The sequence below is a fragment of the Sebastes fasciatus genome, chromosome 15 (genome assembly GCF_043250625.1).
Source record: "Sebastes fasciatus isolate fSebFas1 chromosome 15, fSebFas1.pri, whole genome shotgun sequence".
NCBI classification, from domain to species: domain Eukaryota; kingdom Metazoa; phylum Chordata; class Actinopteri; order Perciformes; family Sebastidae; genus Sebastes; species Sebastes fasciatus.
The window spans coordinates 8,353,972-8,365,999 of NC_133809.1; the positions used below are offsets into that span (position 1 = coordinate 8,353,972).

Consider the following 12,028-nt stretch of genomic DNA (forward strand, 5'->3'; position numbering starts at 1 on the left):
GAGGCCAGTGTTTGCAGGAGCCGCGGATCCGTACTGTAAATTCGCTCAAGTTCAAATGCACATCGCGATGTCTAATCAGCACATCTGCAAAAATGCAACATTTAAAGCTATTTCCCCATTTCCATCGAGCGCCTTCCGCTCTCAGTCTCACGTTTTTTTTGTGCACATGAAGGTTACCCTTCCTGCACGGTTATAGCAGTGCCGGGTTAAACGGATTTAAATGCGTGAATCGCTGCTGTGTGTTTCGTTACCCGATTTTCCCAAGTCCCAGGCCTGACCCTTTTTGTCTCTCGCTTTGCTCCCGGAGCCTCCTTCCTCTTCTCTCCCCGTCCTCCACCTCCTCCAGCCGGCCAGCTCTCCTCCAGATGCACCGCTCTCTCTGCAGGGGCCTGCAGACTGTCTGCCGGCTGCCACCGGGTCCTAGAGACTGCCGGTTCACCACAGTGTGCAGAGGGGAGGAGGTGAAGAAGGTCTGAGAGACTAATATATCCTCCTGAGACCCAGCCCATTGACATGTGTCCTCTGTAGTGGACATTTTGTCCACATGCATATCCTTTTACTCTTTTAACTTACTCTATCAACCCCTGGTGTATTGTAAAGAGGACATCATGGGCTTTCCAGTGATATGGCATGTGTTTTTTTAATCAAGTTGAAGTGTATTCTTGGTTTAATATCACTCTACAGCCATAGTCTTTTCACACTGAAATGGTCCTGTGGTCCACTACAGTGGACATGCTGTAAAATAAAAAATAAAGTTTATGAAGCCTAAATTGTAAGATTTTCTTTTAACACTAAATAGGAAGGAAATCACACAAAAAAAGTAATTGGAAATTTTACTCGGTTCCCAGGAGGATATATTATGGGCCCCCCAAATCCTTAAAGGGACTGTTAGTAACTTCTTACACGTATAAATCAATCCGGTTGGTGTCCCATGCGCGCTCGCGTGTGGCTACGCTGTTCAGACAAGACTCCAACACAAACTACACAGAAGCACCAAAGTTCTATCTAGTGAAGCCCGTCTCGCAAAACAGTGTTGGCCGCGGTCAGAGGACGCGGGGGAGACCGTAGCATTGGTCTCAAGGGCCGGAGTCTCTGCTGTACTCTGCTCCTCTGCTTGCCTGCCTTCACTCAGCTCGCTCCACCTCATATGCATGCGCGCACACTACACACTGCAGAAGAGTTAGTTTAGCTCTGAGAATATGTAGTAAATGTAAAGTGGACGCTTGTGCAGAATTAAATGCTGCAGCTCCTCCAGACCAGCAGAGGTTTCCCGTGTCTTGTGAAGTGACGGGGCTCCGCAGCGAGAAACATTGTCGTCTCCGGCCAAAACTCCGGTGTCTCCCCTGTTCCCTCCAGCCGCGGTCGGGAGGCTGACGCAGGAAAAGCCAACACTAGGATCAGCAGTGATTCATGGAGAGACCTTCATCTGATCAGTTAACATTACTGCCAAGCAGGTGAAATATAGAGTGATATTGTGGTTTTAGCTGACGTGTGTCCCCTCACTGTTTTGAGCGATGCTGTAGCGACGGCAGTGTGTCTGGGTGCAACTTGTCAGCCAAAACGAAGGCAACATGTGGCGACGCAACAGGCGGCCTTCATCGACGCTAGTTCTCTGATGTTGGGTTGATGCGTCCCTGGCTTTAGGCCACTAGGCCAGTCATTTCCAAAGAGTGGGATGGAGATTTTATTAGGGTCGCCAAATAAATTGGAATTTCTTCCTTAGCCTTTTATTTAATATCTATATCTGCAATATACCTTCGAGCCACATGATGGAGCCTGAATGTTTGTATTGTTCTGATAATTATAGCGTAGTTATAATCTAATATGTAAGGCTAGTGTACACTGTTTGTTTTACTGATGAGAAGAAAAAACGAGAGCCTGTTAACTCCACCTAAATGCATTTATTTGGTCTCATTTATAAAGTATGTAACACGTGTATATGGTTCCAAAAACACATGCATAAAGCAAAGTTGAGATTTTTAACGTATATCTCTTCGAAATGGCTGGTTTAGCTATCCAAGATGATATGAGGTGATGCAGAAATGGCAGTAAAATAGTCAGGAACTCTTCTCACAATTTATAAATAAGGCCTGTTGGGAACTGGGTCATGATGGTTTGTCATTTTTAAAAAAGTGGGTCACCAGAAAAAAAGGATATACTGCACTAGGCCACAGGTATGCCTCAACATTTTTAGGTTTAAACATTAGTGCCCAATTGAAGCACTTCCACGCTTAATGTTTAAACTCATGTTATACATGAGAGACGTTCCAGTTACCCAGTAGCCCCCCCAAGTACAACTCTGGTCCCTCTAATGTGACCCCAGGGCTGAAATAAACCCAAGAACCTTTTCTTATATTCACCACTTCCCCTTAGAGATTTGGTGTATGTCGATTTTATTGCTAAGGTGCCAATGTAGAGGCCAAGCACCGCCAGCCCCGGCCTGTTTGGAGCATGGGACTATAGGGAATATGTGTTTGACCCCCTCTTCATGGCAACACAACAGTCCATGTCACCTATGTGAAAATATAAGGGGGAGCTGCCATGATATTGTCATATTACATTTAAATATATCACCAGTGTCATTTGAAATGTGGTGTACATTAAAACTATAGGTAACTTTTATGTTTCAAAATGATCTTTGCGTGGTGCAAATGTATTAATTAATATACAATTAATTACAATTACAATAACTGAAAGGCAAATAAATGTGTTTAGTGCAGCTTTAATCTCTGCATAAAATATACAAGTACAACACACACAAAGTAATTTTATGTAAATGTTGACAAAATGAACACAGGAACCTGAGGAGACTTCCCCATTTTTAATTTGCTGCGTTTATGGGCCCCCTGGTGGCTGTGGGGCCCTAAGCAGCCATGTAATTAGCTGCTGCCTCAGGCCAGCTTTGAGGCCTAGTGAAGCGAAACATGTGCTTCCTGCAGTTATTGTTCTCATAATACTACATTGCATATTTACTTCTTGACACTTGAATGTAATGTCTCTTCTTCTACACATACTCACACTACAGTACAAGCTTACTGTGTAAGTACTCCGTTTATTTACTTTTGTGTAGGCTCAGATGTTCGAATACATGCAGTACAGTGTGGTAAAGTGTTTTATGTATATGTGGTTGCATTTGCATACTCTGCAAATTCCATTGCACAAACCTCAACTATTACACCACATTGTTTCCTATCTATGTAACGGTTACATTTATACATTTTGACATATTTTTGTCAGTCAAATTAGTTTATTTTTCATATATTTCTCTGTTGTTCTGTGTACTCTTTGGCTGCTGTGACACATGAGATTCTGTTCAGGGATAAAATACATTGTCTTCTTATCCTGTCTCGGCTTGAATTGACCGCTTTCACAGCAGACATTCTGACTTACAGGTGTAACTAATAATAACGTTGTTTATTGCTGCATTGCATTGCATGAATTGCTGGAACGGAACCATCATTAATGTTATTAGTAACACCTGTGCTTTCCTTGCTATGATAAGTAAAAATGTCTGCTGTGTTTGATAAATCGGATTAATTGAGGAACAGTAAAGAAACAGAGTGCCTTTGATGCTATCATTCAAAAATATATTAAAAAGTAAAACAAAATGTAAAGTACAAGATGCTGCTGCTCATCAAGCAAACATGATAGCCAAATCCAAAACAATGGAGTTACTGTCAGTCTAGCAGGACATTCTTGTGTCTTTTGAGTGTAAAAACTGTGGCAGTTTGGTTAAAGTTTAACCTGATTTTTTCATTTGCATAACAGAAACTAATAAGGACCATGCATGACGACACAATTCATGTCTTTAATCGTGTTACAGTATTTGAGTCAAATTCAACTTAGCTCCATTTACTGCTAGTTTCTTGAGTATTGTTATCGGTTTATAAAAATGCAATACAGCTTCCGAAAGAGGTATGATGACAGAAGACGTTTGGGACTACTACTAAAATGGCAGCTGTTGAAAACCATATAAAAGTGAGGGATGCAAACATCCCCATTTTTGCACAATTTTCCTGTGTAACAACATAATGACACTGTACTAATAGGAAAATGTAAAAAATGTCATGTGCCTTTTAAGTATATTAAAGCATTTTACACATTTCTTAGTAACAAACATGCTCAACAAACAGTACTGGACCTTCTGAAGTAGATAATCAAACCAGTTACATTCCTGGGTGCACTGGGCTAATCATTTATTTGGCCTTAAATCCCGTCCCGTTAAAACGTCCCCCTGGACTCAAGGATGAACTGATTACATTTTGGTGGTCAAAGGTCAAGGTCAATGTGACCTCACAAAACACATTTTTGGCCATAACTCAAGAATTCCTATGCTAATTATGACATTTTCACACAAATGTCTAATAACATAAAATGATGAAGTGTCGACATTTCGGACAGACTGGTTGGCGGAGGCATACAACCGTGATGCGGTAATTCTAGTTTTGTAATATTTTGAAATAATAGTATTAAAATAGTATTAGTAAAAAATAATAAAAGTTATACATTTTGAATATTTGTTCTCCCCTCATTTGAGGCGCCTGTATGGATGGTTGACGCCCCTAGCATTGGCCTATCCCACTCAGGCCTATCTATCAGAGCTATCTATCTATCCATTTATCCATCCTTACATCCTCTCGGTTCTGCTTAAATCTCTATATCAGAACGGATGTAAGAGCATGCAGCTCATCTCTTGCAGTCTCATAGATTTTATCCTCTGAGCAGGATCTTTATCTAGCTCCACATCTTCATTTCATTTCCTAGAGTGCAGCCAGAACAAGATATCAAATCTCTTATCACATTCATTCCATTAACCCTATAGCAGCCGACCGCTGCAACAAACACTTCACAACCTAACGGTGCAATTAAAAAGCAGGCTTAGTATATATGCACAAAACAGCTATGAAGTGTATAGGGAGGAAGGACTATTAACCCATACAGAGCTATCTATCTATCCATTTACCTATCCATCCATCCATCCATCCATCCCGTACGCGCCCACTAGTCGGAGACACAGTGAGGTGAATGTAACAGATGCAGGAGGGTTAAAGGCTCACTGAAGAGCTCCCTCTGAGGCAGATTGAGCTCTTTAGGGGCGATGATAGAGAGAGGAAATGTGTGTGCAGCAGGCGGATGTGGTTCACTGATCTGGAAGCAACGGCGTCTCCTCTTTCAATGGCTCTGAGTGGTTCATCTGAGGACAGCAGCCTCAGCAGCAGCAAGAGGATGCCACATGACCTACAGATAGGACTATGTGTGCTACCAGCTGACGGAAACTCTGTTTGATAGGAGGATGCTGATAGATCAAAGTGTCTCGACCTCATCTCACCTGAATAGTTTTTGTCTTTCTCAGTGCCTGAAGCAACAGAAAAAAAGGCCAATTTTTGATTTAGGTTTCTAGGTGAAGCAGGAAAGGGGATTTCTTTTTGTCTGATCTCTTGGGAGGAAGTGTTGCCGCAACTGAAATTTTGAATTTCCTTTGGTGGAAGTGTTATCTGGGCTTGCCTAAGCACAAATCTGAAGAAACGTAGAAACCATTTGGCTGAAAAGTGAGTTTTTCTACTGTTTTTTGCAATATACTCCATTATATTTTAGGAAAAAAACGTAGTCCCATATGCCCAAACACTAGAGATAGTATGATAAGAAAATGGCTGTATCTCAGAAACTATAAGGAGCACAATCAAGTATTTTGAATCTGTATCGAATATCAAAGATATGCACACATATGCACTGTAAACAAAATATTTCATGTAGATAACGTTTGATAAAAACAAAAGCATTCTTTTAAAATTTTTAAAAAATCCTGACTTTGACTATTGATAAAAGTGTGATTTTTCATGTAATCTAAAAATGTCCAGAATTTAAGACTTTAGACCAATCAGAACAAATGTTGTGGTATTTTTCCTACTAAATATAGTTTTTCGGCATAAATGGGTTAAAAGAAGCTGATAAAGAGGAAGCTTGTGACAGACAGGTTGGGCACAAAAACAACAAAGAAATTCAGCTCTTTCTAGCCCACTATAACTATTTTATACACAATTCTGTAGTTTAGTAGGTGATAATGCATTATATATAAATACAATATTTGCAAAGTAGTAACTCCAGCTGTCATGTAATAGATCAAAAGTGCAATATTTCCTGTTGAAAAGTAGTGAAGTAGAAGTTAAGAAAAGAAAAATATCAAGTATAAGTACCTCTAACACAGTGAATGATAGACATGACCAGTCAAAGCCATATTTTAAATCTTTTTAATATATCTCACATTTGATTTATTTACAAAAGACAGTGGCTTTGTGACATAAAACTATGTTTTGTAAAATCAACATGAGAAACAAATGTGTACCAGAAGCGTAACCGTACAGAACACAGACATAGATAAATAACATCAGGGGAGCGTCGGCGGTCGAGGTCGTCCTCTTTGCACATTGTCTCTCTGCAAACAATAAAAGGATCACAATGGATGCACCTCGGTATGACCGGCTGTGTTTTATTGGTGTTACCCCGAGTTCTTCTGACGGGGTGTCTGACAGTATTGCCTCCACACTGGCTATAATGACATCAGTGAGTCTATCAGGAGATCTGGAATGTGTGTTCTGTCTTTATTAAATGTTTTTTCCAGCGGTGGAAACCGTTAACATCTCCAGGCATTCAAGTGAATAAACTATGGGCAACAACAACATACTAACGCAGATATACTTTGATATATACCTGTAATTTGTATGACACACACAAATGTCTGCAAACAGTTTGGCACAAATGTAAAGGCTGAGCATGAGTTTCCCCCAGAACACGTTAAATAAATAAATAAAATCTCTACAAAGTCACAGACATAAAGGCTGATAGATCATCTTATTTGCTGAATGGTTACTTTATACAGCACTTTACAGAACAGCTACAGGCACAAACTGAAAGAATGAAAACGAACGTTTTTGAATTCAAATGCAGAATGACGGGGAAGACAGTAACTTTTTAAGTTTTGATCATTTCTGGACTTTTTCCACTGAATAGACTAAACCTTTCAACAGCGGCGATCACAGAATTTTAAACGACGGTACTTCAGTTTTTACACCTTCTTCGTATTAATTTATATTTGGGCATAAGTGTGCACGTGATTCTCCATTTTGACAAACTCATTACATTGACTGTACTCCACTAATACTAAACAATAATGATAACATACAGAGAACTGAAAAACATCACATTTAAAATGTCGATAACAGAGGAGCCTCTTTTTGTTCTTCTTGACACAGTGTAACAGGTTGTTGAAACCTTATACTTAGCTTATAGGAGAGGCTTACTGTACACATCTCAAAACAAAAAACATCATGCTTTTTTCTTCCTTTGAGAGCTTATCGCTCTAAAACTGCTCCCAGATCTTTATCACATTGACTAAAAACCAAACATTGCTCATTTTTCTGAGATGAATGGCAACCCTGAAGGACAAAAAACATTGAACCAGAAGACAAAAATGTAAAGATGTGAATGAACATCCTCTCTGGTTGACAGCTACCTCTGTAATCACTTTGCTTTTCCGTGAAAGACACAAATTCACACACAGACAAACTATATCCAACATGCTTCACCAAATAGCACTTCAGAAAAACGTCTCTCCTTCTACTGATCCACTTTCTTTACCCAGCATTTCATCACTTGCTGTTGTTTTCCTCTAGTTATTTATTAAAGAGTTTCATTCCAAAATGAGACTAATCGACTGGTGAAATGAGAATAAACTGAACTACTTTAGGACAACTAAACCTTACAACAGGGATCACAACTTTTATCTGTGAATAACAGCGGGGGTGTATTTTAGAATGAAACCCTCCTTTTTTAATCATCGTTGATCTTTAACCTCTCAGTCTGTGGTCAATAACGTCTATCAGTTAAAGGACATTACCACCATGTTTTAACTAGCAGTCCCTGAGCACCTACTTTCATTGCACATAAACATTTTCAATATTCCTTTATTAACTTAATAAAGCTATCAAAGCACTTGCTTCCTACGACCTTACATCCTCACATACTGTACAAGTGTTCATTGTCTAACTAAAACTCAGTGCCTAATTCATTACTATTTAAACATCCTGAGGTGCTTCCCTACACTTGAAACAATAAATACTTAAGCTGCCAGCTAGTCAGGTGTGTTCAGTGAAGTTTTCACAAGGAGGAAACGACGAGACTCGGCTCATTGTTGTGTTTGTAGTACAGTAGCCCCTCGTTTTTTTTTTAGTTTTAATCGTACAGCCCTCTTGTTTGTAAGGGTGGCTCACTGAGAGCGCAGTAGCAGCAGTACAGTACGTGATTCAGTGAGTGTGTTTACATGCACACTGTATTCTGGATACCAGCTATTATTCCTGGTTAAGGTCTGAATGAGAATAACTTGTTAATGTGTGTCTTCATACTGTAATAACAGATATCCCTGCACACATTCATAGAAAGAGTATTATCATGGAAACACAAGTGTCTCCTGACGATAGCTGCAACTCATTTCTTTAATGATTGAGGGAATAGTTCAACATTTTGTGAGAAAGTGTATTTACTGTCAAGAGTTAGATGAGAACATCAATACCACTCTTATGTCTGGGAGTAAATATGAAACTGCAGCCATCAGCCGATTAGCTTAGCTTAGCATAAAGACTGGAAACGGAGAAAGAGCTAGCCTGGCTATATCTCATTTGTTTAATCTGTCTAAAAACAAAGCGTAAAAATAACAAGTTGTGGTTTTGCCTGTCAACCGCACTTTAACGACAAGACTCAAGTCAAGAAATAGTCCAGTATTTAACATCCTGTAAAAGTACAACTTGTTGTTTTTACACTTTGGTTTTTGTACAGATTAAACAAACCAGATATAAAACGTTAAAGGAACAGTGTGTAGCAATAAGTGGGCTCTATTGGCAGAACGGACAAACCAAACACTGGCTCTAGATAAGGCTATTTGCATTATTGCGTCAGCCACCGTAGTTCTCCTACACACTTGGCATATGGGAGAAGTTTCACTTGGTTGCAATCTGCAACACCACCGCTAGATGTCGCCAAATCCTACACACTGCACCTTTATTTAGTGAGCTTTAGAGGTGGAGGTAGGTGGATTTTGTTACCTCTGGTCAGAGCAAAGCTGGCTGTTTTCCCCGTTTCCAGTCTTTATGCTAAGCTACGATATATGGCTGCTGGTGGAAGCTTCATATTCTTCATCATATTTATTTACAGATATCATCTAGCTCTTGGTAAGAAATCAAACAAGCCCAGCTCAGTGAATTCCTGGAGTCTCTGCTGGTTATCTGGCACCCTGACGGTGACGGCAAGGCTCAAAGAAGTCACTTTTTTTACATTTTGGCAGAGCCAGGCTAGCTGTTTCCCCCGTTTCCAGTCTTTATGCTGAGCTAACATAACCCTTTTCTGGCTCCAGAAAGTGAATGGTATCGATCTCATCCAACTCTCAGCCATCAGGCGAGTAAGTGTATTTCCCAAAATGTCAAACTATTATGAATTGAAACTGGAGCATATCCAGAATTCTGCTTTTACAAACTTTAAACTTTTTTTTTTTTTAAATAACAAACTCCAGAATATGTTCGTGAAAGTTAACACACTCAGCGTGAATTCTGAGGCAAGACACTTCTGACGCCCCAGCTGTCATCATAAACCCACAGAGAGCTGGCATAGCATGGTACAGTACCTAAATCCAGACATGAGTGCAACTTCATGCAAAAATGATAAAAAAACAAAACAAAAACAAAACAAATACTAATTATACAAAAGCAATAACAGGGAACATGTTGTCACCTTCATGTCGGGGCGTCCCCCTTTGTGTTTACAGTATTTTATATACAGAATGAACTGCTGCAATGGAACAGTTGGGGGAGAAAGCACAGCAAGCCATTCCTTAGCAGTCATGAGGGAAATCATTAATTAATTACAGCAGGTTTTGTTTACAGGACAACATACACACTCGCTAATTAGACACATCTTGCTACCTGCAAGGTGTGAAGAGACGTTTTTTTCACATAGTGAAATCCTGTTAGATTACAGCATGCATTACTCTACGTGCTAATGCCAGGGGTTGTTGTTGTTGTTGTTACTGATTCTTCCCAGTTGATGACTGTATGTCCTTACAGGGTGGAATGGTGTTGTCCTCAGTGCTTCTGTACTCTCAATGTGCCTGGATACACAAGCAGGAGATACAATTTAGTGCTGCTGACAGCCTGCAAAGTCTGAATTAATTTGTAAAAACAAAAAGTAGAAATGACTGTGTGGCAATGTGCCATCGTGCTTTACTTCTTTGGATGGCGGGTTGTAGCAGACGCTCATTATAAAGAGCCAAACAAGTATTTTATTGGCTGATAAAGGTGCAGCCAACTCTTCCAATCCAACAAGTGCTGTCATAATTAGCACCCACTACTTTTCGTCCAAAAAAATGTACTTCAGGCAACTTGTTCCTATAAAATTATTATGTACGGAAGCCAAGAACGGCCGTGATTGCAATAATTTTATTTCATCCCATCAATCTTGAGATCCTGAGTTAATTATCCCCTTATCTCAGGATGTCAGAGTCATTTTCTCATGATGGTGGGTTAATTATCTTGTTATCTTGAGAAAACAAGCTGTTGTTTGTCAAGATACAACAACAGCAGGTTGTTTTCTCGTGATGACGGGTTAATTATCTCAATATATCGACATAACGGTATGTTTTTTTGAGGCGATGGGATAATTAACACATTAAAATTGCCTTTAATTTACTTTTGAAAACAAGGTAATTATATTAACGAGAGAAAACAACCTGCTGTTGTTGTATCTTGGGAATCAACAGCTCGATAAGTCACCCAATATCACGAGAAAGCAATTGTCATATCTCAAAATAACAGTAGAAGTAACTCATGCTCTCAAGAATGAAATCAAGTTATTACAACCACGGCTTCTGCGCTACGTTATATATGCAATACATATAATATAATGCATATAATATTAATATAATTCCTACTTTTTGTTGTTCATTCTGCTTCAGCTGAAAAGAAGGAAGGAAATACTGCATGTTTATTTTTTTGCCAATCTTTATGATCAACACAAATAATTCTGTTTTTGAGTGGCATACTCTCTAAATAGTATGACTAAATAGTATGACTGGCTCAGAGAGATTAAAGTAGGAAACTATTAGCATGTATTTAGACTTACCTCTGTCCCCACCGTTCCTCATGTTGGTCTCCTCTTCCACTACTGCGTCATCAACTTAAAAAAAAACCCGGAGATTTTAGTGACAGTGTTTTTGGTCACAACGGAATAACTTAGAAATATATAGAGGGAAACATATCAGAAGCAGGTGTGAGATGACAAATATGCAGAGAAAGGTATCTCAGTCAGTAATGTTAAATTCCATGAAACGAAACCATCTTGAATGGAACATGATCCAGATGATAAAACTAGACTCATACCATGATACATGTAGTGTAGACTAACCTGAGTGGAGCTCTTTCACCAGTGACGACATGGTGTTTGTGATTGAGTCAGCAGCAACTAATAGATCATTCCGAAGATTTCTAGGTACACCTAGAAAAACAGAGACATTTTCAAATCAAAAACACATGCAGTTTCTAGTCTTTGTAATCATGTGAAAGTGTAAATAGGCAAAGGCAGCTGAAGTTCATATCCTGGTGGTAGAATCACTGCAATATCATGGGAAATAGTATTTGAAGGTTTGGATAAAAAAAAGTCAAACAAACAACACAGGACTCTCAGGAGACCGGTGTTCATGTCCCAAAGGGTGTTGTTGAGCTATTTCCGTTAGTGACGTGCTTTTAAATGACGTTTGTAACATTTTTTTAGTGACTTTTGTGACATGTTTTTTTATCTACGTTTGTGATGTGTTTTCCGTACTTCTGTTACGTTGTTTCCGTACATATTTTACTTAGTTTACACGCTTATTTTAAGCCTAACCATCATGTTTTCCTACACTTAACTGAGTGGTTTTGTGGTCGTTACTGTAGTTTGATTCATGGCGAAAAAACACGTGAAAAGAGGCATACAAATGCGTTCTCATGAC

The 12,028-nt window shown here is 39.3% G+C and overlaps 2 protein-coding genes and 1 long non-coding RNA gene across 13 annotated transcripts in view; 1 reads left to right on the top strand and 2 right to left on the bottom strand.

Annotated features, from left to right (window-relative positions):
* Nucleotides 1-402, bottom strand: part of dnmt3ab (DNA (cytosine-5-)-methyltransferase 3 alpha b) — a 48,158-nt gene extending 47,756 nt beyond the window's left edge. For 3 of the 5 annotated variants that reach the window (XM_074661435.1, XM_074661434.1, XM_074661431.1), the window contains exon 1: nucleotides 252-391. The gene's annotated coding sequence lies outside the window, so the exon portion shown is untranslated. Of the gene's footprint in view, nucleotides 1-251 lie in introns of all 5 variants that reach the window. The other 2 variants (XM_074661432.1, XM_074661436.1) reach the window with 2 other exon arrangements.
* LOC141783856 (uncharacterized) overlaps nucleotides 1-12,028 on the top strand; it is a 94,164-nt gene that overhangs the window by 52,350 nt on the left and 29,786 nt on the right. The window lies entirely within an intron of this gene.
* dtnbb (dystrobrevin, beta b) overlaps nucleotides 6,233-12,028 on the bottom strand; it is a 38,662-nt gene continuing 32,866 nt past the window's right edge. For 5 of the 6 annotated variants that reach the window (XM_074661438.1, XM_074661437.1, XM_074661441.1 and 2 more), the window contains 3 exons: nucleotides 11,446-11,535; nucleotides 11,164-11,217; nucleotides 6,233-10,153 (listed from right to left, as the gene is read on the bottom strand). In XM_074661438.1, the coding sequence (XP_074517539.1) occupies nucleotides 10,128-10,153; nucleotides 11,164-11,217; nucleotides 11,446-11,535 (170 nt within the window). In that variant the 3' untranslated portion in view covers nucleotides 6,233-10,127. Of the gene's footprint in view, nucleotides 10,154-10,972; nucleotides 10,997-11,163; nucleotides 11,218-11,445; nucleotides 11,536-12,028 lie in introns of all 6 variants that reach the window. The other variant, XM_074661439.1, reaches the window with a different exon arrangement.